The sequence below is a fragment of the Argiope bruennichi genome, chromosome 11, assembly GCF_947563725.1.
Source record: "Argiope bruennichi chromosome 11, qqArgBrue1.1, whole genome shotgun sequence".
Lineage (NCBI taxonomy): Eukaryota > Metazoa > Arthropoda > Arachnida > Araneae > Araneidae > Argiope > Argiope bruennichi.
Window position 1 is genome coordinate 38,324,673 of NC_079161.1, and position 27,466 is coordinate 38,352,138.

The 27,466-nt window shown below is 28.8% G+C and overlaps 1 protein-coding gene across 1 annotated transcript; it reads right to left on the minus strand.

The window, feature by feature from the left end:
- Window positions 1-1,791: 1,791 nt before the first annotated feature.
- On the minus strand, window positions 1,792-26,047 carry LOC129957418 (glutathione-specific gamma-glutamylcyclotransferase 1-like). Its single transcript, XM_056069725.1, has 3 exons — window positions 25,742-26,047; window positions 5,040-5,075; window positions 1,792-3,501 (listed from the first exon to the last, which is right to left on the minus strand). Exons 1-3 carry the CDS (start codon window positions 25,880-25,882, stop codon window positions 2,962-2,964), a joined length of 717 nt encoding a protein of 238 aa, XP_055925700.1. The 5' UTR covers window positions 25,883-26,047; the 3' UTR covers window positions 1,792-2,961.
- Window positions 26,048-27,466: the final 1,419 nt, after the last annotated feature.

Consider the following 27,466-nt stretch of genomic DNA (forward strand, 5'->3'; position numbering starts at 1 on the left):
AACTTATAATATCCGATGTTATTTTACTTTTAACTGTTCATTTGATGATTATTAATTATAATATAGAGTATTTCTCAAGCATATAAAAAAAAGAGGAAAAATTGTACAGTATAACAAAAGATTTTTGTAAACTTGTTCCAGAATGCCATACAAGTGTGAAATGAGGTAAATAGTTTTCTTCAGATTTTTATTTTTAATACTTTTCTAATTGAATTTTAAAATATCAATCTTTTGCATACAAAGCTTAAAATCTCTATGTTAAACTAATGACAATTTCTTCTCATTTATTCATATAGGAAGTCTACATTGCATTTTATTTTGCAATCAACTCGATCATCCTAATTAGAAAAGAATTACAATTTTTGTGCAATACCTTTATAATTTATTTTAAATTTGAACATAAATGATATTTTTAACAAAAATTTAAATTATACCTGTTTGTATTTTTAATGAAATTATACCTGTTTGTATTTTTAATTAGATAACACAAAATAACTTCAGCTTTAGCCAACTATTAAGTCAAAAAATGAGGTCAAAAACAATAATTATAGAAAAACAATAAATGTGTTTTCCTTTTTCTTGGCTTCTAGAATTACACTGCCAGTAAAATTTTAAGATTTTATTGACAAGGTTTTCTGTGAACAAATATTTCAACAAAGGAGATACATTTGCTCTTCTTAAAGATTTGATGTCTCTTGGTTATTCTTTGCACGTGTTTTGTTGCAATGCTAATTAACAACTATTTTCTATTCATTTTAACATGAGTTAATTTGCTACCATTGGCCTGAAAGAAGACATTAATCTAATTATAAACTTAGAAATTATGGGTTTATATTCATAGTTAAGAGTGATTTAACATGCATGATAGGTTGAAAATTAGTGCTAACTAGTAGTTTGTCATAATATTATTTAAATTTAGTAATAAATAGGATGGCTTGTATTTTCATTGCTTTTGAATAGATGTATAATTTTGAAATGGGAAGGCCATTTAAAAAATATTGTTTCCCCACTTTGATTAGAAATTATATTGCAACTTATCCCAAGTAGAAAAAGTTCAAAAATTACATTGATAACAATGAAAAAAATAAATCCATTCTGAAGATTTCATTCAGAGCCACGGATTCAAAGTAGGTTTTCCCCCCCCTTCCTTTCCTGGACTTAACAATCATTCAAAAATAAACCCTTTGTGACCACTTAACTATGGATGAATGTCTAATTTTGTTCTTTTTTTTTTGGGGGGGGGGCGATTGTATAACCCTTCACGGAAAAAATCCGTCTAATTTTTTATTTTAATTTTAAATACTTCAATTTTTAGGCTTTTACTAGTGTTTAATCATTCGTTGTAGTTTTTAGATGGTGCATCATTTGCATTGTCTAGTAGCAATGTTTTTCCTTTAAAAAATGGATTGTTTTAATAACATTGTTCCTTAATTTATGCTTTATTATTTTTGGATTTCCTTGTGAAGATTAGTAACAGTAAGTACAGATTTCTATTTATTAGTTAGTAGAAGTGCATATAATCAATTTTAAAATCATATCTTATGCTTAACTATTAGTCTTTAAATATACAGTACTGCTACTAAATGTTACAATCCTAGACTTTTTGGTGAGCTTTTAAATTTTCGCTGATTTTTCTTTTGTTAAAAAATTTATTGATGTTTAAATTCATCATGATGAATTTCTGTATGCTTTGACATTTATTTTATAATAAGCGTCACAGCATACATGAATAATATTTGATTTCTTAACTAAATGTGGCTGATATTGTATGGCACAAAAATTCACAAAAGCTTTAGAATAAATGCATGACTTTATTTTAGTATAAAAAATAATTATCTTAAATATAACATTAAAACACAAAGTCGTCTTTCTTCTCTCAGGAACTTTATCCATCTTTTTACAAGTATATAGCTGGTTATAGAAAGGAACAAGGACATATGGAAGCAAGTGTTTAAACGTTTAGTTGGACGTTACAATACGGTACTGTCACCAAATTTCGTATTATTTCAAGTAATGCGATAGCAGCCATCAGTGTTCGACAAATGAACCACCAATTTAGCTACAATGCAGTACCATTTTTTTATTTTCTAAAAAAGTAAATGTACTCTTAAGTGATGTATCTTCCTAAAAAATTAAGGCTTTTATAAAGTTTAGAAAAGCAGATTTATTAGTTACCAATTAAAAACGATAGAATAGCTAACAAAAATTATATGCAAATGCATTTTGGCATAATTATCATTAATAATCTCTATTTGAAGAAAGCAATATGGACAGCTTCTCTATTAAGCTCAAGTAAGCAGCCATTGAGTAGTTAAGACATAATAAATATATACTTTATGCATCTATACAATACATACAAAATAAATTAGTCTTCTAACAGTATTCAGGTTTGAGAAAATTCTAGGAACAGTAATCCACTGAAAGGAAAACTTTGGCAAAGAGTCGGCTGATTTTCATTTATCTTGACAACCAACATGTGTTTTATTTTGCAGATAATGCTGAAGGAAAAGGATCTTTTTAGTCTAGTACCATATATATTTTATGATAAATTAGCATTTTCTCTATTAAGCTCAAGTAAGCTGAGTGTCAGATAGCTTGAATTGTGCAATTCAGTATAGTTAAAAGTTGCTCGGCAACTACTGCATGTAAAAATGAATTCTTTTAAAAAAGATAAATACTGCCGCTGTAAGTTATCTGTTACAAAGGAGACAACAAGGACCAGAAACTTCTGTTATGCCCTTGAGGCACACTGTGATTCAAAAAATGGACTCATTAGTCAAAATATGAGCACTTTATGAAAGGCTGTCAGAAAACTGACCCGGTAGAGTGAAAAGCCTATCTAGCTCTTTGTCGAGAAAAATCAGATGGTGAAGGTACGAACAATTCTGTTTGGATCCTGATGATGGAAAATTGTAAGATGTTTTTTCGAAAACATTGGACATTACAATATTTTTTCCCAAATTAAATATCCAAGCATCGCAGTTTCCTCGAAGGCACGCGCGATGCAAAGTCTGGAGGAGACGATGAAGGCGACCTCCTGTCATGCCTGATTTCAAGGTTGTCGGGACAGTCATCAGCTAGTCCGGCAACTGCCAACGGTTTCTCTACACCCATGACATCATCCACTGACAAATTCATTTCTTTCAGGCGGGCACGGACAAGATGGTCTAGGTTATACAGGTGTTCGTCCCACACGTCCGGTAGTTGCTCTTTCATGAAATGCACCAACCTTATCAGGTATTCCGCATTGTGACCGCAGTGTCCTTTCGCTTCTGCAATTTCGGTCGCCACTTGATGCAAGGGTGCAGAACCGGCGTACAGACGGTTGGACGGAAGTGCTGTATACAATACTACTGGAAAAGGCTCCTCCGTAGGATCTCGGGGTTGGAAAGTGACAACTGTCGTGCAGTAGCCGCCCAATTGAGCTTCACGTTTGTCCAAATAAGCCAATGAAGTATCGGCTCCTGGACCAAGCAAAAAAGCCTTTCCCCAAGTCAGACCCTGTAATAAAAGAAATAATGTTAAAGTGCGAATTTGGAAAAGAAAAAATACAGCTAAGCATAGATTGCAGAGAAAGAAATAGCAGGTAAAAATTTGAGATCGGTATCTGCACTGTTTAATACCGATAATTACTTTTCAGTCAAAACAAAATAGGATTATTTTGCGACTCACAAATTCTACGCAATGTTCTTGGATTTCAGAAGTTATTTTAAAGGCCAAAAAATGTGGTGAAATTGAAGTTAACTTTTTGCTTCGATTGTTAAGCTTGAAATTTGATGACCGTTACGCTAGTGAACACACCTATTTAATGCCTTTTTCAGAACCAGCCCCTACAAAGTAAGGTTTCTTTCTGAATACCATTTGGAACTGAACAACACTTTTAGAATAAAAGTTATCTTTTGATTTGTGAATTCTGATGAAAGAAAAGTACTTACTAGCGGATTACTTTTTTTTCCACCCCCATTTTTTTTTTTTTTTTTTTTTTTTTTGAAATTATTACCAGACAACACGTACACGTTTTATATATAATACGTACTTGAGTTGAATTAAAAAAAAAAATATTTTTTTTTTTAATTACTCTAGATTGATTACTAGATAAATTACTAACGATCGATAGGTCTCACTTTTTTTTTTTTTTTTTACATCTGCAGATTTTTAAAATTGTCCTCTGAAATTAATAAATTTTAATTTAAACGAAAAACCGATGACTAAACTTCCACCCACCCACTCTATTCCAAACCTCTTCCAGTAAAATGTCGTCGTGAAAACTTAAAAGCTTGTTTTGGATAGCCAACTCAACTTAAACTAATAAAATAGCAGTTATATATTATTTTCTACATCTACCTATGGCACATTTCGATTGGATTATTAGCGGCTAATTTATTTTTTAGAGTATCGTACACTAGGAAAGATTTCAAACATCTTGAATCTATAATCTTAAGGAACCCAGAATACCATTAGGCAAACTACGAGGAGTATTCCATTATGCAATAAAGTACAATGCTTAGACTTTTACTCGGAACAGATGCTATTATTTTTAAGCTTTCGTGCTAATTCTACAAGTTTTTATAAAGAAGTGAACAGGAAATTTGAGGTCAGTGTCGTAATGGCAATTTTTCATTAATCAAAGACCACTACCCAATTTCCGTTCCTCATCGTGAAAATTTTCACCCATCTCCCTCCCATCGAATCACTCATCATGTTTTGTTAATAAAATTCACAAATTTATCTGTGATTTTCAATTGGTTTACTGAATGTAATTTCCAAGTGGCGGGTACTCAATTTTTCAAAAACTAAACATGCAATACTCAGCAGTTTAAAAATGACTATTGTTCGCCAGTGAATCAGTAAAGTGAACGTGCATGCGTTAAATCGAAAACTGAACTTGGTTTCTGCATACCCCTTGTATTTCATCACTGTTATACGCAATACTTGCGAGTAAAATTGGCTCTACGATTGGAATTTAATATAATCGAATTACACACAAACTATAATAACCGCGATAAAATTTTAAGTTAGAGTGAAAATATATTACTGACCTGTTCATCTTCTACTAAAGTTGCTACCCTGCCGATCTGCAAAGAGAAAGAAGGGAAAAAATTAATATTTAAAATTTTTTTGTAGAAATATACAATTTATATAGTAATAAATAATGCAATACTAATTGTTATATATAATTTCATTTTTGTATTATTTTATGTTCACGATCCCTTCAACAAATTATTTTTTAGTATTAAATTGTGATAAATAATCGTATAGATTAAAATCGTATTATATTAATAATATTAATCTTGTTCTGTTTATTGTACACATGAACATTCGTAAAGAAGTGAAACCCCGTGAGATCATAGTGCCACTACTAATTTTACTTTTTGATTATCATGTAAACAGCAGATATACTATGCAGAATCTTTCTTCCTTTGTTTTCAAAAAAAGAAAATTCATTTGCTTAAATATTTAATGACACAAAAAATTTTTATTTGATTTTTATTGAAAGCAATAAAATGCATGTTAACTAAATTAGCATAATTAAAAAGGCATTTTTTTTTAAGATTTCAAACAATGTAAAATCAATTTTGTGCTTTAACATTTTCGGGAGTTATTGTGGGAGAAGATTTAAGAAAAAACTTTGCTCTTTATTTATTTTTGTTTCTAAAAAAATCTCTTCAAGGTATAAATTTCCACCAAATTTAATAGCTTTAGATCACATATTCTGGCTTGAAGACCTCAAAAGGCATTAAGCTTTTTTAATTAGTAAAAATATTAGCAATCTAAAATTCTTATGAAAATCAATAAATAAAATAATTGGGATATTTTATATAATGGATATATTCTGAAAAAAGTTTATTTTATTTACGGCGTTTGAGTATGAGCCACGATATAACATAATCGTTATAGAAGTCACGTGCATCCAAAAATATCACTTAATGTTTATTTTATTATAAAAATAACAAACTTTTTGTAAATTTACAGTGACTACCGTTGTGTCGCCACGTGATATATCTTATTTCTTGTGAGAACATCTGTAATTAAAATCTGTCGAAAAACAAGAAGATAAAAAAAAATTAATTTCTGAAAATATATATGTAAAAAAAAACATTCAATCCAAAAATATCGACAGAACACATCGTGCTAAAATTCATTCTATTTATAGAAAAAGGTAAGCCAATTTGTTTACTCAGTGTATCTTCAAGTAATACGCAGTTTTATTCCGGCAACAAAATATTATCGTCTGCTAAAACATTAAATTAACACAAACGAAGCATTGATCTTAATTAAAAAGAATAAAGAAAGAAAATAAGTTTGCTGTTATTATGAAAACTTATATGAAGTCAAAGCTGACATTTAAACGCAATCGGCTACAGTGGTTCATAAACAAGTCTTCTAATTGTGCACAATATTTGTGTTCCTTTTTTCTCCCATTGGCAGAGCAGTTGGAGTATCGCTGCCAAATTATTTCTGAAGACAAGGAGTCAACAACTTGTTTTACTATTTTTGTATCAGATCTGTTACAGGATTTCATTGTGCTGTAAGCATTATCGTCATTATGCAATGTTACGAATGGCGATTTTGTAATCGATGTTTTCGCGCCCGCCACATTTTAATTTAACTTGAATATGAATCATTTTATATTTATATCTGCGTTTGTTTGTTTGTTTGAATGAGGGGGATTTAGGGATTTTTAGCTACAAAGGCTGTCATCCCAGATATCTGCGTTGTATTGTTTCAAGGTGGAATAATAAAAGATTTTTAAAGTCTGCTGAGATGATTAAAAATTTGCCACACAGCCAAAATGAAAATGAAACCTCTTAATTGTTTTTATTTATTTAATTTTTGTTTGTCTAATTGGATGATAACCTCCATTTTCTGGAATAAGATATTTTACTAATTCAATTCAGATTTCAAAAGAAACATAAAGGTACTTGTGGATAATATATAACATTTTTATTCTGAATTATAACGTCTATGAATGTTTTAATTTCAGCTTATAAGTTTGAGAATCGATAATTCGTATAGTGATTAATGGCACACGGTTAAGGAGTTAAAGTTAAATAATTCATTAGAATAAAAAAAAAAACGAGCTAGTATTCTTAACTGTGCAAATATATATTATATACATATATATTTAAAGCTCGCAACATTATACGAAAACGGAAATTGGACGCTGCCAATAAGAAATATCTATATATAAATATAAAACACTAACGTACATGGCACAGAAATTATTCTTATTACGTATTGTCGAATGGCAACAATGAAATGTAAACCGATCACTGTACGAACATTTCAGATTGCTTCATTGAACAGCTGCATTTAGTTCAATGCTTAAAATTCATTATGGTAAAATGCAAACTTATCCATCAAAACATTTAATCTCGTGCTTTTGCTAATGCTAAAATTAAAATAAAAAAAAAATACGTACGAAGAAAATAGAATTTTTGATTCCGCTTTTATTTCGTGTCGTTTCTTTTTAATTTGCACACACAGCATTTTGTAGCACATTGATATAATTAAACTTATATATATATTTTTTTTCAATTGTGTTAAATAGCAAGGTGAAATATTTTAAAAAAATGTATTTAATAATATATTCCATATCAATAATTTAACAGCTTAAAAAGCCAATAATCTGCCCGGCTTTTATATATATAACTTGCTGTTAAATATTAACATTTCTCGAGCTTCTATTCAATAAAAATGTTAAATTAATATAATTACACAATTTATAGGAGATTAGCACTTTTAGATCGAGGCATCACATTTAATAGGGCTGTCATTTTGTGTATTATCATTTCACGACAATAATTGCACCAATGTTATTTACCAAGCAAAATTGAAAGCAATTCAATCATTGCCAGTAGACTATAATAATGATGTCACTAATTATTTTAGGAAAATGTATGGCAAAGGGGGAAAAAAATGGAATTTTTCAAAACAGTCATATTTTAAAATGTATATTCAAGAGTTTATTCCAAATGTACAGCTTCATACAATTGCTCTATAATCACCTGATAAAAATTAATAATACCTTATAATAAACAATGCAAATAATCAATTTTAATTTATAAAAGATTTTAGATGTTGAACATCATACTCCCATCCCCTCCCCTATTTTAATGGTACCAAAATGCTACAAAAACGTTCTTTTGGATGATTTATTATACGGACTTCGATCCAAATGGCCTTCTAATGAAACAACCTTGTAAAGCAATAAAACGTTTAGTCTAAACATTAAACAACTTCAAGGTTCGAAACTGCAATGAACCAGAAAAAGATCAACAACCTTAGCATAAAAACAACAAACGATTTGCGTCAATTTCTATAAATGTTGAAGCTGAATCGCAGCAATCAACAAACCATCGTTAACAGCGGCGAAAAATCATCTCTCCCGGGGGAAAGTTAAATGGCCAAATTTAAAAGCGACTGGAATTCATTTTTCATCTATTTATAGATTAAGAACAATTTATGGAACCCGGGATCAATAAATTGTCTTTACTAAAAATTAAAAAATAAAAGTACTTCAAAGTGAAAAATTTTTACAATGACGTTAAACTGAAAATCTGCCTGTTCGAATGCAAGTTAATACGAAAACTACAAAAGGAAGAAAACTAAACGAATAAAATTCATTACACAGAATTAATATCTATAATATAGACGCCTGTCGAATTATGAGACATGAATGTTTGTCGATCTGTACCATCAGAAACATTTTAACGTGGTAATTCAAAAACGCAATAACAAACATATCAAATTTGATATGCGATTTTTATTTATTATTTTTTTAACTACAATTATAGATATGAGTCATATTTTTGTTTCAATCGTTTGGGGAAAATATGTCAAATTCGGTTTTCGGATAATATTAACCGCATGCCAGGTAATCGCCAAAAAACTCGCCAAGGGTCACATGATAGATTCAGTAAAATTGCTAAATTCACGCCAAGGTTACTATTTCAAAGATTATTATATGCCAAAGCCATATAAGTGATTCCCTGCCTTACCCAAGGTCCGCAATTTTTTTTGCTGAGTTAAAGGCTTAACAACTTTATTAGAAAATTTTAGGAAGAAAACTCTGCATTATAAAAGAAACAGACATGAGCATCGAATTCAAATAACATCTTTGAATTAAAATAATTATAAGAAAATTCGCCAAAGAAAAATTAAAACCCAACGGAATGGAATTTCCGGATTTTCGCTGACTTATTGAGAAACTAGTACATTCACAACAGAATTAATTTAAACTAAATATAATTTTTAAATTTCCGAATAAATAAATTTTTTTGCATAATATTTCCAAACCAAAAGAGCTTTGGTAGGAAAAGAAATACCAAAAAAAGACTCAGTGATTTCCTTTGTTGGAAAAACTGATTAGCGATGGGAGAATTGAAGTTATTCTGCCTTGTCAGAATTTGGCGTTAAATAAACGATATACGACAGCTTACACAAGCGTCTTTTGCATACTATGCAAATTATTTATAATACAATATTATGTATAATATTGCATATTATGTATAATACAATATTGCATTTCCGAATGAATTTTAACAAAAGGTTGTTAACATAAATATGTGTATAATAGGCATATTTTTAATGAATCAAGAACATATAGTTAGTCTATATAGAATGTCTATGATAAACTAAATATATCTATTAAAAATGGTCATTCTCAATGGAAATATTGATAAAAATATCACTAAATTCTTTCATGTTATTTTACTGAAGAATGATATTCTTTCCGGTTTTACCACCGATGAAATTAGTCAAACGATTCTGGTGAAACAACTACTTTTTGCATAAATTTACATTACCTAATTTCCTCGATACGTTGACGCAAGTATTAAGAAGACAGACTTAAGACGTTAAAATGGCGAATATATGAAGTGTTCTTTTTAATGTTTTTTCACCAAAATATAAGCATACATTCAACTAAAATAACATTATAAAATATAATATTTAATAAAATGATTATTCTTATAATATCTTTTAAAAATATATTAAAGGAATAAATGTTTTTAATTATTTGTTTTTTCAAAACGATGTTCTAATTAAATTTGCATATTTTTTAAATGTGCCAATATTAAAAAAACAAAAACAACTGGATATATATTTTATGTTTTGAATTCTTTTAGATAGTTAAAAGTCAAATTTGATTCAGAAAAATACAAAATTTCTTATGGAAATTGAAAGCATGAGCATAATTACATTTCTAAAAAAGTAACTATGAATTAGAAATAAAAACTATAACCATTTTTAAAAATTAAGTGGCCGAAAATATTTTGAAATTTTAAAAAATAATATATTTCGTTCTAAAGAGCTTTTTCAATAAGTTTGATGTATTTAAATTGTAATACATTTGCATTAAAATTTCATTCTCTAAGTGAATAATTAGCAAGACTGTAATAGAGTCAACTGTCCTTTTAAAAGATAAGAAATACTAGAACAAGAAACTACAAGAATACTAAATAAATAAAACAAGATAGGGTAAAAACTTATTTCATTTATACGAAATTTCAGTATAGTAATTTTTTTATAATACGGCCCTTTTTTCATTTTTAGGTTGTTCTATTCATTTTCGTATGGAATTCGTTGTCGTGCGATTTTTTCATGCTTATTTAATACTTAAATGCAAGCAGCAAGTAATTTCAAAATTTAAAACAGCTCTATTAAAACTATGGTTTTCAATAACTTCGAATAACCCTCAATTTTATTCAATTCAGCTTTTTTTTTTAAATTATTAATTTAAAAAAAATACTGTGTACATCTGCAAGGGCAGCATAAAAGCAATGGCAATTTTTTTAATATCATATCAAACCTGAAGACCTGCAAAATAAATATAGACTCAAGTTAATATTTAGTAATAGCGTCTGGTTACACTGCAGTCATTGCATAATTACAATCTAGGAAAGAAAACTGCATTCATAATACAGTACTTTGTGATCAATGCTTATTTTCGTCACAACCTGACGTCAAAAAATATTGTGTACACAGCTCAACTGACAATCTCATGTAGCAGTACATACTCGAAATTATAATATACCGTCACCCAAAATATTCATATCTTCCAGTGATAAGACATGTAATGGTTTTAAAAGTTTCTGTTTTACTAAATAAATTAAAAATTACTACAAATAAAATTTCCGAAATATCAAGATTTTTTCATATAAAACAACTAATCAACAGCCATCGTGAAATTTAACTTTGACTTGAATTAATTAACCAATTTTTCTAAAACTCTTTGAAATATCATTTAAGATTAATATTGACCAAGTCTGAGATATTTAATATGATGTTATCAAGACTCTTCTATTTTTTATTTCATACGTTTACAACATTATTTAAATGCTATTGCTTGCACTAGAAAAATACGATACTGCTTGCTTTTATAGATATCTTAGAAAATGTTTCTTTTCCAGAACATAATAAAAGAAGCAGCGTAAAGTTGAGTGACGAAAAAAGTTGTCACGATTTCATGGCCTTTAAGAGGCCCCAAAAAGGTAGCGAAACAAGAATGTTGCTAAGCTACTCCGCACTTTTCCAAAAGAAAAAAACCTTGACTCGAATTATCTGTAATTTATTCTTAACTCCAATATTGAAAATTTCTAAAATAAAACCTATAATACATACAAAAATGTGAACAATAATTTAACTTTATATTACATTTATTTCAGAAATCGATTCTGATAGAACAGAGAACGGGGTCTCAAGTTATAAAATAAATAAGATAAAAGTGAAAAGCATCAGCATTGCTGGTTATTTAAAGTTATAACAATTTATTACATATTTCTTACATTAAAATCTGAAAAATCGTAGACAAAGTATTTCAAAACAGGGAAATCATTTTTAACTAATGGTTTTTAAGCCTTCATTCTGAATATTAAAAATGACCAATGATAATAGTATTCTTTTTTGGATTTTTAAAACAGCATAACGTTATAATATTATTAGATAAAAGAGAAATATTCTAGCAGAATATTTAATGCAGAAAAATCATTTCATAATAATTAAAACAACTGATAAAAATAAAACCTCGTTACGAATCGTTTGCATTTAATCTGTTAAATTTGTCATCTGCATCTGGCAGTGTGACTGAAATTATTTGCATTTATTTTTTTAATTTATCATTTGCATCTGGCAATGTCCCTGAAATTAAGATTGTTTCTAATTATTAATTACATCATTTTTTTGCTGCTTTATTCTTCTTTTTGTTTGATATGTGTTCATTAAATTTATTTCATCAACATTATTGCGATATTCTTCGACGCAAAGTATATTTATCATTAAGATATTCGACATAATTAATGTGAAGAAATTTTCAATTTAATACCAGCTTCTTTTTTTTTATGATGAGAAAAAAAAATATCAAACGATAAATTTAACTCTAAATTATATTTACATTTCAGAAATCAAAAGTGAGGCTTTTTATCCTTCATTTTAATCGCTACTGATGACAAAATGGTATTTCTAAAAAAATCAAATTCTTTATTATTCAAAAGCTTTAACGGCATTCGTTCAAGTATGTTACTCAACACATCACGATAAGAACATGATTCAGCTGGTTTAACTCGTTTTAATTATTAATAAGGACACTTTCAATATTTAGCAACACTTGTCCCAGCAGACGATTGACTAAGTTCCGATAAAAACACCGGCATGCTTTTTATCCATTGATAAAAGTCGCATTTTTAGTTCACTTATCATTTTCCCACTCGTGATCTATCAGAAAAAATTTACGAAAGTGTTAAAATGCTACTTTTATCATCCTCGAATATTTTGTTTTTATCAATTCAAGAGCGCGTTGACTCCTTTCAAAACCTTGATAAAAGTAAGAAAGAAAGGGTTGAATATAAATAAAAAAAGTTCTGAATACATTGATTGAAATGGTTATTTTAGTGTGAGATTTACCGCAAGATTCGCCAACAAAGATTTTTAATTATTTATACTAGCATGTTTTTTTGAGTGCCACACCCACTTACCGTACGTTTCTAGAATGTATGCAGTCCTCACATGTATGATCAGCTAGAAATCCCTTAATAATTTTTTAAATAATATATCAATACACATTGGTTGGTTGGATGATTCGTGCTTACTATTCGAACTATTTGATTAGATGACACCTTCTTTGTTATCTGATAAATATAGCAGAAAAGAAACCATCTAATTAAATGGTTCGGTATAGTTAGATAAGAAAAACATGCAGCAGTCAGTGTGTTAACACTAACTAAACTTGCATTTATTTATTTTTTTACTTTCTCATATGCGAAGTTTACATAGAAAGTATTTCAATCGACAAAAAATTCAAACTCGAAATTTTCGCTATCTCCACGTTTCCAGACTTCTTCGAGTTATATACATAATTCCAAATTTTTATTTTTCAATCTAGGAACATGGCAACTTAGAAACACTTTGATCTACATAGATGAATTTAGATTTTTAGTATATTTCTATCAAATTTTGAACGAAGTGTATTCAGAGGAAGTCTGGCTATCTGAGTACTAGTGAACTCGATTGCTACGAAACGTCGAGAACTAGGTGCTTAAAATTCGGTATACAGATTTAAAATCTAAACTGTAGCTTTCCAATAAATTTTAAACAAATCTACTAAAGGATTTTCCGTTTTTCGTCTATAATGTTGTACGGATGTAAATTTTATAACTCAAACATGATTTAAATAGCTACAGATTGTTATGTGATCTTGTGACTGACTACATGTCAAATATTGTTTTCAATCGGTTGGAAAAGGTGTCCAAAATACATATTCGATTTTCCCTGGCAACAAAGTTTTGGAGCTCGACCGATTTTGAGATGAAATAACAGCTATGATGTCATTGTTCTACGTCAGTCTTTTAAAAACGCATCTGCTGTCAAAGAAGCATACGTAATAATAAAGCAGTATTGGTAAAAGCAGGTCTACCTTTTAAAAACGCATCTGCTTTCAAAGAAGCATACATAATAATAATGCAATACTGGTAAAAGCAGGTAAAAAAATATATGCAATTAAAAGATGAGGATGGAAATTGCCATTTATGCTTTATTCATTGCCTACGCGATTTCGAGCTTCAAAACTCCCTAACCAAAACAATATCATGTTCTCACATGATAAAAAGAGTGATTTAACAACAATTAATGCAAGTTATTACTAAAGACATCAAAAATGGAAAAAAAAATGCAGATAAATGAAATAATAAACGAAGAAAATTTTTCAGTTTCCATGCAAGAGAAGTATACAATACCGAAATAGAATTAATGAATATATTACATCAATATATAATGAAAGCAGAAAAATCAGAAAAGATTATTTATCATGTAATTTCGGCATGTATCAGAATACTAATAAAGTCATACTAGGAAGAAAAAAAAAAATGAGAAACTGCAAACAATGATAACGGAAAAATAAATCTTCATGAAGAACGGTTTGTTTTAGCATTCTAAATGAATGCTGATGACTGTCACCATTTCGAAAACGAATTACTAGTTAATGAGATAAAATATGTTCTGACAGCTCCAAATGATACTATAACAAATCATATGCATTCCGACAGAACAATACTTTATGGACAAAAATTACCACATTGATTATTCCGATTATAAATCTTTAAATATGCAAAGGTACAAATCACATAATATCGCTTGAAAAAAGAAAAATAATAAAACGATGGTCCTTATCTAGATAAGTGAAGTTCCAAAAAGAGTGCAAGACATTTATCTACATAAAGTACAAAAAGCATTACGAAAACCTTCTGGAAGAATTTAACAGAATTAGATTGAAAGTACAGAGACGATTTCAATATTCCAAATTGGTACTCGGTTAAATAAAAAAATAGATAAAAAAAATAATATAAACGATTTTGGGAAAAACAAGACATGTTTTTGTCAATGGATATGTTTTTCCATCTGTTAAGTGTTTTTCAAGTTTATTTGCTTTGATACATTGAGAAAAAGGGGAAAACATCGAACTAGCGCAACTCCTAACCCATTAAGATACGTCATGTTGTCAACACTACAAATGTCAGGAGAAAAAAATAAACAGATAAATAGAAATAGATACGTTGTTTACTTTTCTTGTCTTTAGTGAATAAATTACACACTGCTGACTTACTGAATCATTTTTGAGTAATAAAAACTGATACTTTTAGGGAAAATAAAATTCTGGAAAAGTAAGATTGCAAACGACTTTTAAAAATGTGCTTTAAAAAAAATTCAAAGTGAATTTTTATCTAATGTTTCTGTTTTCAACGAACAAGTTTAAAGAAAGATGGTATACGTTTTTAAAAAATAATTTCGCAAACTGCATAACATATTTTTAAGTGTTTCTGTTTACGGTTCAAAGTATGAAGTACATGTACTACGTTTATAGCAAATCTAGAAACAAGGGCAGAAATCAAAGGCGATCATGACACAGTTTTTAAATCAATAAAAGGGTTGAGATTATAATTTTATTTACGAGAAAAATCTACTTTTACGCATGTCATTTTTACTTCATTATTGATTAAGGGTTTAAGGTTCTTAAACAAGATCTTATAATTGGCAATAGGGTTTTTAATAGAAATGCCGATTTTTAAACAGATTTTAGAACTATTTTAATATCGGTCTGACTGCTGTCTATCCTTTCATTAGTACGATAACGATTTGAAAACATCTAAAAAATGAAGAGAAAAATTACATCGAAATATGAAGTGTGTTTAAGCGTTTTATGATCATTATTAAAATTAAACAACTTTCCCCTCAAATATTTAGTTTTGCTACACAAAATATCAACATTCGACGCGTAACACGTTTCATTGTGATTCGGGCTATCTATCTACTTAGATGTCTCATTTTTCATGTAGTATAATAGAGAAAGCATTGAAATCGTCAAAACGAATTCGAGATTTTGACAAATCTCCATGTTTCAGACTTTCCTAAGATTTTCCGAAAAACATTTTTGGAAAATGTCCGTCTGTCTATAACAAAAAACTTCCAAAACGCTTTGAAATAGATGAATGAAATTTGGTATAAATTATTAACATCAAATTTTTAGATTGATGTTAAGGGAGGTGGTTACCGTACAAGGAGGGGTTTACCGTCTATCGGTCTGTAATTACAGAAACTAGCAAACGTGATAACTCAAAAATACAATGAATTAATTATGCCAAAATTGGCATGTAATTTTGCGATTATAAGTGTAGTTTTATGTAAATTTTTGTTTCAATCGTTTGGGAAAAATAGATTCCTAAAACCGGAATCAATTTACGGATACTATTAGCTGCATGCCAGGAATTAATCGCCAAAGATGACCCAAGATTCAGTAAAAATGCTAAATTCACGCCAAAGTTAATATTAGGAGGCGTTTTCTGGGATAACGCATTTATTGGAGTATGCGAAAAAGTTTTGGAGAAACTATTTATGCTGGTTATTTAAATATTTTTTTAAACCATAGTAGAGAAAGAGTAATTAGAAAGTAAGGGTAAAGATTCATGCGGCAAGCGTTGCGTTAAAGCCCATATTCAAACTTTAGTAAGCCAGTTAACAACTACGCTGCCGGAGCAATTGCTTTTGTATCACGGTCATGTTACTGGACTGTGAACCACAAGGTCCCAGGTTCTATCCACGCGCAATCAATCCGCAATAAAACGTATATCATTCTGAGTATATCAACTAATAATCTATTATAATCATTATGAAATCTCATTCAAACTTTGGCCTACATTTGTATTTTATACGATTAATGTAAGTTTGTTGCAATTTGAATTTCGTCATTGTTTCAGAACAATTGTTTGTATTCTAACTGGACTTTTAAAATATAGCTTGAGTGTATTAATACATCAAAAGCTTCTATACCATCACCTTGAATAGCTTCAGGCTATATAATTCCATTTATGAATCCAGTAATCATAGCGTCGAAATGACCTTTTGAATTGCTCGAATGCGAAGGTGAAAAAGTAAATAGCATGAATTTGCCGCCATTTAAAGCAATGAATAATGCACAAAGAAACTTCCTGAAAGCTGTAAATTTTCCAGTAATATTGTTCTCTTGACACTTTCAATGCACGTGAATTATTCTTCAGGTGGCGGAGCATCCACTTGGCTGATGATACAAAAGAAGTTCGTCTTTTAGCTATAATTCCTTTTATCTTTTAGTTAAATAACACAGCCTGTTGGAATGAATTGTCATTCTTTATTTCAGAGCAAAAGCTACACACATTTGCACGAATTTGTAGTTTTTAAAATGTTATTCATTATTTTATGGTTAGTTAAAGTACTTAAACATAAGATTAAAATTTAACAATAAGAAGAAATTGCTTTTTTTGAAATAGAAATTTGTCTTTGATTAAATTAGAAATAATAAAAATAGGTTCGACTGTAAATAAGAAATATTGAGAGAAAATTTTAGTTTAAAAAATACATGTCTCTAATTAAACTTTAGAGTCTTTGTCAAAAATTTAAATGTGTGTCAAAATTTCGAATCATAAGAAAATTTAATTTTTTAAAGCATTTTCATTTCACTTGATTTGTTTTCTATTGGTAAAAATAGAATTCTGTAATCAATTTTTGATCTACTTTGACTTATTGTGTAAGAGGTTTGACATTTTGTACACTTGCGCATTCTCCGTGATAATACATTATTTTAATATTTTCAGAACTTCGTGACCAATTAACCATACATTTCGGGACAGAGGCGCCACCTGTTATTGAGCTTGAAAAACATGTCTCAAAAATAAAAGGATTCAAATTGAAAAAATTCTGCTATTCAGTACAATAACATGTTTTTTTTTTTTTAATTTCTTTACAGTAAAATTTATTTATAATTCAAAATATTGAGGAAGTAGAAGTGAGGTTTTCTCATATATTTTACATGCACTTGCATTAGCATTTTGAATTTAGCTGCGTAGTCGAGTGAAATGAATCAGGTTTGTATGTTGAACCCCACTAACCGATAGGATCCAAAATTAGACATGGATCTACAATTCTGATGTCATGATCATGTACTGAAATTCATCTGTCCAGCTAGTTGCGAGCTTGAATTCATACACAAATCAATAGACAGATGTATAGCACATTTGACCGATTGTATCTAAAGTTTAATATCAATTTACATTAATTTTTGGTGATAATCATGTACAGTTCATCTAATTTTATACATTTTGGAATTATTATGTTCTTATGCTCAGAGGTAGACAGATTTCAGTCGAAGGGTTTCGTTCAAAAGTTCTACAGTTTTAACATGTTTACTGCTGCGATTTTACAAGACGACATTTTCACATGTTATTCGAACCATCTAATTAATCAGATTACCCATTCTTTGCTATCTCTTAACTGTTGTAAATAAGGAGTAATTTAATTAGAAAGAAAGTGCGAATCGTATGACTCGCGTGGCAGCCACGTATTAATGACAATCTAATTAGAAAGGACGTGCGAATCAAACGATTCACGTGGTAGACAAGTATTAAGGTAATTCTAATTAGAAAGAATGTGTGAATCATATACGATTCACGTGGCAGACAAGTATTAATGTCACTGATTAGAAAAAAAACATGTGAATCATACGACTCACGTGGGAGCAGACGTATTAATGCAAAAATTGATTTTGAAATTCAATCTTCTTTTTTTTTTTTTTTTTTACTATTTAATTACTGATATGTAATTGTAAATTATTATACTTAGAATTCTAAAAATTATTATTCCGAAAATTATTTTATCGAACTCACGAAATCTAAAATATGGAGACTCATAAAATTCCTGAAATCGAAAGGTTTGACAGTTGCACTGCTCTTATGCTTTTCTAATAAGAGAAAAGAAAAATTATTTCGTCAATCAGTTTCAAGAGATAAAAGGTAATGAGATTATGCAACACAATCAATCCTTTTTGATAAGTACACACAAAAGATTTATCAATTTTTTTTATAACAAAACTGTATGACCCTGAATATTCCATGATTGATTTGACTTTCCCTTCGTATTACAGTGACTTAGTGAGCATCAGGTGATTGATTATAAATACAAAAGACTGGAATGGTTCATTGATTCTGTGACATCTAATCCTCGCTTAAGTTCATGAAGTATGACAAGCTTTTTGAATTTGCTTAACCTAAGAAATCACGAAATCAGATTATCTTGTTATCACGGTCCCGAGAACCCAAAACTACTATATAAATATATAACGCTTTGCCCATATTATCTTGTAAATAAAATAACTATAGTAATTTTGTTTGGATTTTAATTGGCTTGAAATATGTTGCTAGAAATGTAAAAATCTCGGACGAGTTCGTAAATGGCCCATCTTTTTCAAAGGAGGTGGAAATACTAGAGGGGTTGAAATTTTCATTTCGCTATAACTTTCTTAATATTGATGATAGAAAAATAAATCCAATTAGCCAAACTAGCACTTCATTCAGACGGACAACTTTTGTATTTAAAGTTTTTCTATAATTCCAATATCTTAGAAGTTAGGGTCTGAAAGTGATTTTCAGACCCTAATTTTGACTGTTTCTAACACCAACAATTTATGCTGCCAGATAGTAATTCAGGTGTAAAGTAATCTACCTTTGCCTTCCAGCTTGCCAAGAAGATTTTTTTTAACAGTTAGAGATAAGTATATATTTCAAGTTGGAAAAAGGGTCTAAATAAGTTAAAGATTTTTATTTTATGTTATTTAAGTCAATAAAAGTACAGGTGAAAATGTTATAAAATCTGAATTTTTGTTTTAAAAAACCAACTTATTAGAAATTAATAATAATTAAATTTTTAACATGAATTATTTAAATATAAATAGAATTCTACATAATTAACCCTGGGTACCTGATCACTTCTCCATGTTAAGTCACATAAAAGCACTTTTTAAAGAAAAGAATTCTTCTAAATCAATGCTACAAGGTTAAACAGTGTTGTTCGATTAATATTATAATTATTTTTTAGTTACAAAGACCTCGAATATCGCCAGACTGCACCACTACGCAGGTTACATAATCTTCTGTATCAACCGAAAAGCAAAAATAAACAGAAAAATTTCAAGTCCTGGATGCCACAGAAAACCAAAGAAAAGAGAGAGTGGAATTCAACACTAAAATCTTGCAAATGAAGGACACGCTTCTGTCGCAAATGCTATCACGTGAAAAACTATACATGCACGAGCTAATAAATTATAATACATTCTCCTCAGTTTTAAATTCCACAACATGCATATCCAAGACAAAAAAAAAAAAAAAGTGAAGAAGAAACAGTCATGCCCTTCGAATTATGTAACCTATATCTAATCAAAAAGAAATAACAGACGCAGCAGACAGGTCACATATGTGATGAATACCAATCACACTTGACCCTGAAGAAAGTAACATTTCTTCAAGGTTAATATATAAAAAAATATACATCTGAGCCAAGGTCGTTTAGAATTGAGTTACTAAGTTGGTAATTATATATGAAAATCAATTATAAACATCTGCACTATACAACTTATATGGCTTTAAAGCGATCGTTTTAAATAATGACGTACACCTTATCATTTTGCATTATTGATGGATGTGGACCACATGTGAGCGTTGATACAATAAAAAATTAAGATGTAAAGAAAATTTTTAAGAAAGGAATTGTGACAGGACCACGTTATAAAATATGCCACAGAATAGGATGGTTGATGGAGAATGGAATATTGTGTTTTATAAGCAATTAATTTAAATACCAGCAACGTGTTTTAAATTTTCTGGTTAATTTTTATTAAATTTAATTATATAAACAACTATTCATCGGAAACTCGGTATTGGCTTTCTTGGTGAGTTTATTCTATTGGCATTCACTCTCAACAACTCTTCTCCATTAATTGTTCAAATACTATTAATATCTCTATCAAAATGGTTATTCCAACGAATTTTAAGGTTCTTATAATTCGAATAATATGAGTTGGCTATCTTATCCTTTGTAGTATTATAAATTTATTAATAATAGTATCCATAAAATACTTGCATGGTTTGTGATTATATCCTTTTACCGTATTCCATTCTACCAGGAATATTCCTGGACCAATATATTTTTTAAAAAAATAGCTAACAGGTATTTGGAAAATTTCCCAAATTTCTGCAGCATACATCAAAATGAGTTTGACAAATGTTTTATATATTAAAGTTTTACTTAAAAGAAAATACAAATTCAAATAATAGTTAAGGAATATTAGTTTATTTAACTTAAATTTTATTACCTTCAATACTAAGATAAATGAAATAATGCCAGTTCGTACATTTTTTATTTGAATTGACAGTAATTCGAATTTTGCTCTGGTTTCTCAAAATTCTTATTCACATTATCTTAAAATATTATCCACATTACGAATTCTGGTACTTTTAAGTCAAAACTAATATGCCCTGTTTTTATTTCAGAATTATTTTAGCTAGTTAAATAATCCGTTCTCAGTGATATAAATGAATACTGTTTAAAGAATCTTAATTGAAAATAATTGCCAGTCTTGTATAATTGATTATCAGTTTTTGTCCTTGTTTATTTTTATATAAAGATGCCACTCTTCAATTTTGGTTACGAAATACAAATAAAGTTTTTCTTTCTTTATTTTTACTAAACGTTCCTAATTAGAATCAATGAAAACAGATATCCAAAATCGCCTTTTTTTATTAATATTCAGTATTATTTATTGTACATTTTTTATGATAAATGATACGTCTTTAAAAAAATATTTTCTCTAATAAAAAAATCAATATAGGATTTTTTAAAATTAAAAATAAATAAATATTTAATGATGATAGATTGTTTCACGTTTTTTTTTTTTTATTTATTTATTGACACTTTTTTGAAAAATTTGTTTTTAATGTTAGTCATGATTACATACACGAAAATAAATGTACTGGAATATATTTTAAATATGTAAAATGTGTTTACTGAACAAAGTAGTAAGGCTTTTGAGTTTTAACATATAGACAACACACTACCACATATTCACATAACTGTAAATATTATAGTTATTTAAATTACAATGTTTATTTACAATTACAATGTTTATGTTGTCTATGTATATTGACATTATATATTTATGTTGTCTATGTACATGATATTAAAAATATTGATTTAAACAACCCGACACCAAATTAATAAAAAGAATCAATATTGAATTTCATTTTATTTAAGGCATTATAAACGTAAAGAATCATGCGTCTAAAATTTAATTCCTCACAATCAACGCTGTACTGTGATATGCTTTTTTACTTTGCTAAAATAAAATGAATCGTGAATTTGTGCATTTGTTGAACGTGTATCAAGTTACTCATTAGTAAGAGTATCGACGATAAAAGCTCAGATAACTGTCAACTTTCTGCTACTAACTCAGTCACACTACTCAAGTCATGTCAACATGATGTTTTTTCCATCGAATTTGTGACGGTCTTCGTTGGGAAAAAGCACGCAATATACCTATTAACGTTTATTTTGAAAGGAAGGGTTGAATAGGTGATTCAGTTCACTTACGTATCATGAGCAGTGGAGGGAAAGGAAGGTTCACTTCCTTTACAAAGAGGTGAAAATTTAAGTTAAATATATAGAGACGAGCGTAATTTATCGTCAGATGAATAATTGTTAAAGTTTTTAACCCTTTACACACGGAAAAGTAATTCGATGCATAATTATTCACCTAATACAAAGATTTGTTTATAACTCTGAAAAATAAATATACATAATTGGTTAAGTTGAATTTCTTTGAAAATGTCTTTTTACCATTCTGTAGGTGTTTCAAACAATCAAAATTGAAAAATAGATAAATAAAACGACAAAATGATGCACCCTCTTGAATGGTGAGTAAGAGTCACTATCCCAGTGCAAAAGATTAATGATCAGATAAAATATCTCAAAACCAACGACATTTCCCACAGCCACCCCCTTTCTTTTCATAAAGTGAAATATTGAATATCTTGACAAATTCAGAACCGACGAGATAATAAAAATGTTACTGATCTAAAATTTAAAAAAAAAAAAAAAAATTAAAAAAAAAAATTTGTACATAACGAAAGAAAACGGCAATTTTTGGATTACAAATGGTAACTAAGTCACATTTCTAATATTTAATATTTTTGATAAATACATAATTGCCAAACAAAGTTATTTTACTGAATAAAATAATAAGTTGTAAGTACTGTAATAGTTTTACTGTTAATTTCATTAAATATGTGACTAATTTTGATTAAAAAAAAACCCAATATATCGCACTTTGAATTCTGTAAAATAGTGCAATTCAGATCTAACATGTTTTAAATTCTAAATGACCAGACTCTTATTATACTAAAGCTCTGTAATATATGTGTTAGGCTCTGTCAGGGGTGTTTGTGGGACCCCCAAAAATCCCCGGAAACTTTTACGGACTTACTACCGACATTTTGGAGTTTCGAGAAGGGGGGGGGGGGAGAAATGAAAAATTACGATTATGAAGTATTGAATGACCTAATTATAAAAGTTCAATGAATTACTTTTTTTGCAAAATTAAGACCTTTGAACCCAGGTCACGTGATCGCACATCTGGTCGAACGATGTCTCTCCCTTTTTTTTTCTGCCGCGCCTACTTGCCGAAAAGAATCCAGAAGAGAATGTCCGAGAACAGGGGGAATGAGTCATAACTCGCAATAAGGAAAGAACAAAAAAGAAGTTTTTTTCCCCCTTTTCACGCATTATCACTGCCTTTGGAGAAAGAAAGGAAAAGTTTTCACCACACACACTGACCTTGCGTTTTCTGCTTTCAAAGCAAACAAAATTACCCAGATCAAAATAAATAATTCATTATTATTCCTACTTCCTTTTGAACGACGATCCCCGGAATTTCCGGGTATCGAAGTTCAAAATCCCCGGAATTCCGGGGTTTCCCCGGAGCACAAACACCCCTGCTCTGTGCAACATTCAAATTCTCGAATGAATTGAGGTGAATAGTATTTTAATTACCTAAAAAGAATATTTGTTATAATGGTCATAAGTTACAAAAATATTTAATGGAAATAATTCAGATTTTTTTTAAAAATTACTTTGGGATCGAATTAATAAAAATTATTTGTTTACCATTCGTTAAAAGAATTTTCAAGGGATAAAAAAAAAATAAAAAAACCGAATGACAAATATTTGTATGAACTAAGTTCCATTGTTCTCATGTGATATGGAAAAGAATGTCTTAAGAGAGAAATTGATGATTTCTTTCCAACATACCAATTAATATCAATCTCAAATCCAGACTGCCTGCGAAGTCGGGAGGGAGGGGAGGAGAAATACGTGACAAGCAACAGATTAGCAGTCAGCCGATGCTGATATGAACAGAATAAACTAGCAAAATTCATGACAGTTAGTTGAGAAACATTTTTAATGTTATCAGACTGACAGAATTCTGAGATGCACCAAGTATTTAAACTATCAGCTGAATAAAGGAATCATGAGTGTTAGTCATCAGATAAATTGCACATTCGGATGATCAGGAGGATGATAGTATGTATCTGCACTGATCAAGAATGTTAAACATCCATGTATCTAATAATCCGAATACTGCATATTCGGATAATTAGATACATGGAAGTAATATTTGTAATTCTAAATTTATATTATGATCATAGACTAGTTTTTTTAGATGGAATTTATATATTATATTGTGGAAGAAATAAATTCTGCCATAATTGAAATTATTTTACGTACTTCAAATAGTATTCATATGAAAATTTAAAGCATAAAATCAAGTAATGAGGTTTAAACATAATAATCGAAATATAAGAAAACGATGTTCTAGCTCAACACGATTTTATATCTAAAAATATCAACAATTATTCGAATTTTCATTCGTAAAAATTTAAGAGTTTCTGTGTGAAAAGAGAACAATTTATAATAAACTAATTCCATCTATATAATTTATCATACAGTTTTAATGATTCAAAACACTAAATATTATTAATTTAGGTTTCAATAACTTGGTATAAACACTTGTTTTGAAAACAATCTACTATAAATATAGCATGCTGATTTTTACCATAGACATTAACTTCGCTATTTAAAAATTTGTAAGCGCAATCTAAGAAATCAATGGATTAAAGACAATTCGATTTGGCTTGTTTTACACATTTCATTAAAAAGAAAAGTATACATAAATCAAATTTAAAAAAAGCAATAAATTTAAGTAATTGATGTAGCAATTATTAATTTAATGAATATCTTGTAATTTTATAATAAATTATCAATATTATAAGTTTATCTTTATAAAAATGAAAGAATTTATTGCGGATTAAAAACTACTTTTACCTCATAATATTTTTTATATTTAGTTTCATAATAAAGTCCTCGGGAATATAAAAATTATTAAAAGCTATGGATTCTAATTCATTTCTGAAAATATTAGTGACAGCAATTTTCTTTTTACAAATTAATAAACTTTAACAATTTAATATACAGTATTTAAAAGTAAGTATAACAACAAATAGACGCCGGTCACCATAGATAATTTCTGTCATTATTATTATTGTAACAGTCTAGATAGCTGCAACATTCTAGTTCAGAACTGTAGCAACTTGAGCTATTATTAGGAAAAAAAAAAAAAAAAAAAATTAACTAACCTCTTTTAAGCTGTAATTTCTTAAACTCAAAATAAATATTGTATAATTTTTAACATCGAAAGTGGGGTTACTACGTAAAAAATTTCTTAAAAATGACTCACGCGCAACGACTTGCATTTATGCAAAAGAAATGAATTTCCATAAAATTTAAATCATTAAACAAAACAATTACAACAGTGTAAATAAACAAACACATTTACCTTGTCAGGGTTACCTCTGTGAAAGTCATTGCCCTGCCAAAATCGCCGATTGTAGCCTTTGATATAACCGACTTTACTATCTAAATATTCAAAACCGGGGTTCCAAATAAGAGATCCATAGCCGAATACCCACATAGCCATCTTTCAAAAATTTTGTAAACCTAAATTTAATTTAATTGAGTAGCAATAATAATCAATTAAACTATTGACAGGGTCTGACAGACGATCCAGAAAACGATGTTCTTCGCGCGGAACTCAAATGCTAGCTACTTGCACGTGTCATTTTAGGCTAAGGATGAATTTCGGCCGCTGTTGTTCCAGGTGACGTACAGGGTTGCAGCGCTTTTTATCGCCAAAAGTGCGCATCGCCAAGTAGTCGCCAAATTGAACCGCTATGCAAGACAAGAAGTTGGTTTTGAAACTTTTAAAATCTATTCAATGGGGCAATACGCTGCAGTGCTGAACCGCAATTATTTTTTAATTAATTATTTTTTATAAAAAAATGAAAAAATTCTTCATACTAGAAACTATAAATAAATTTATGTTAGAATTACAGTTTTAACTGGAAACATCATATGCTATTTTCGAAATTGCAGGTAAAATAAATCATTGGCATGAAATAATAATTGATTCATGATTCAAAAAGTATAATCAGCACTCATGAATTTTTTCTTTTGTTTATTTTATGATTATAAGGAATAAAGTTTTGGATGGTTTCTTTTTTTTTCTGGTAAAATAGATCATGAAATGTTTTACTGATTCATTATATTATCAGTGTTATGTAAAAATATAATTATTAATAATGAATTACATGATTACAAAAAAAATTCAAATCTTAAGACAATAGCGTTAATACTGTTTTTAAAACTAATTTTCATTTTTAATGAAATAATCTTTGTGTTTTATTATAGATTGTTAGAATTATTTGAAATTAATATTTATGTTAATATAGGATTTCAGATACCGTTTGAGAAATTTTAGTAATAAGTGTATTATAATGCTCTATAAAAAATGCTTATTAAAACATTTAAAAATAATTTTTTATTTTGCTTTTTAAACAGTAAAGGTTTTTATTTTTATTATTTTCATATTTTAATCTCTCGAAATAAATTTTTCTGAAGCTTATTACTAGGTGGCGCTACTCGTAAGGAATCAAAAATTGATTTAATTAATGATTAAGTGATAATTAAGTTCGTTTAATAGGAAAATAATGCATTAACATTACTAAACTTTTTACATTTTGAAAATTCTACCAATTTAACTTTTACAAGTATGTCACATTAAATAAAAATGTTTAATTAATAAATAGTGTGGTTCTTTTCTGTTTACAAACAATAATGATGGAGAACAAAAAAATAGCTTTGGAATCATTTCAAATAAATCTTAACAAAAAAAAAACTCAAAATGATAGATTGGAATTTTCAGACAGAAATATTGTCATCGGCATGAAATATTTTATTGATTCATGGTTACATAAATATTATTGAATAATAATAAAAAGAATAATAGTATCCTTTGTTGTCTTTGTTATTTACTTCGTGCTTACTAACTACAATAGATTTCATTTAAATTTTTGAAACTTAATCATTCAATTTCGCAAACGATTTTTCGAATTTCAATGATGCAAGCAAGCCATCTGATGCGAAGTAATGATGCCAATAATACTTTACTAATAGTATTTTCGTATGCAATTACGCTCGCCAATATTTTGGAAAATTCTAACGA

Excerpts from the sequence above, each read along its gene's own strand:
- LOC129957418 (XM_056069725.1), bottom strand. The coding sequence starts at position 25,882 with ATGGCTATGTGGGTATTCGGCTATGGATCTCTTATTTGGAACCCCGGT. Across the intron at positions 5,076-25,741 it reads ACAGAGGTAACCCTGACAAG|ATCGGCAGGGTAGCAACTTT; the intron begins GTAAATGTGTTT and ends TTCTCTTTGCAG. Across the intron at positions 3,502-5,039 it reads CTTTAGTAGAAGATGAACAG|GGTCTGACTTGGGGAAAGGC; the intron begins GTCAGTAATATA and ends CTTTTATTACAG.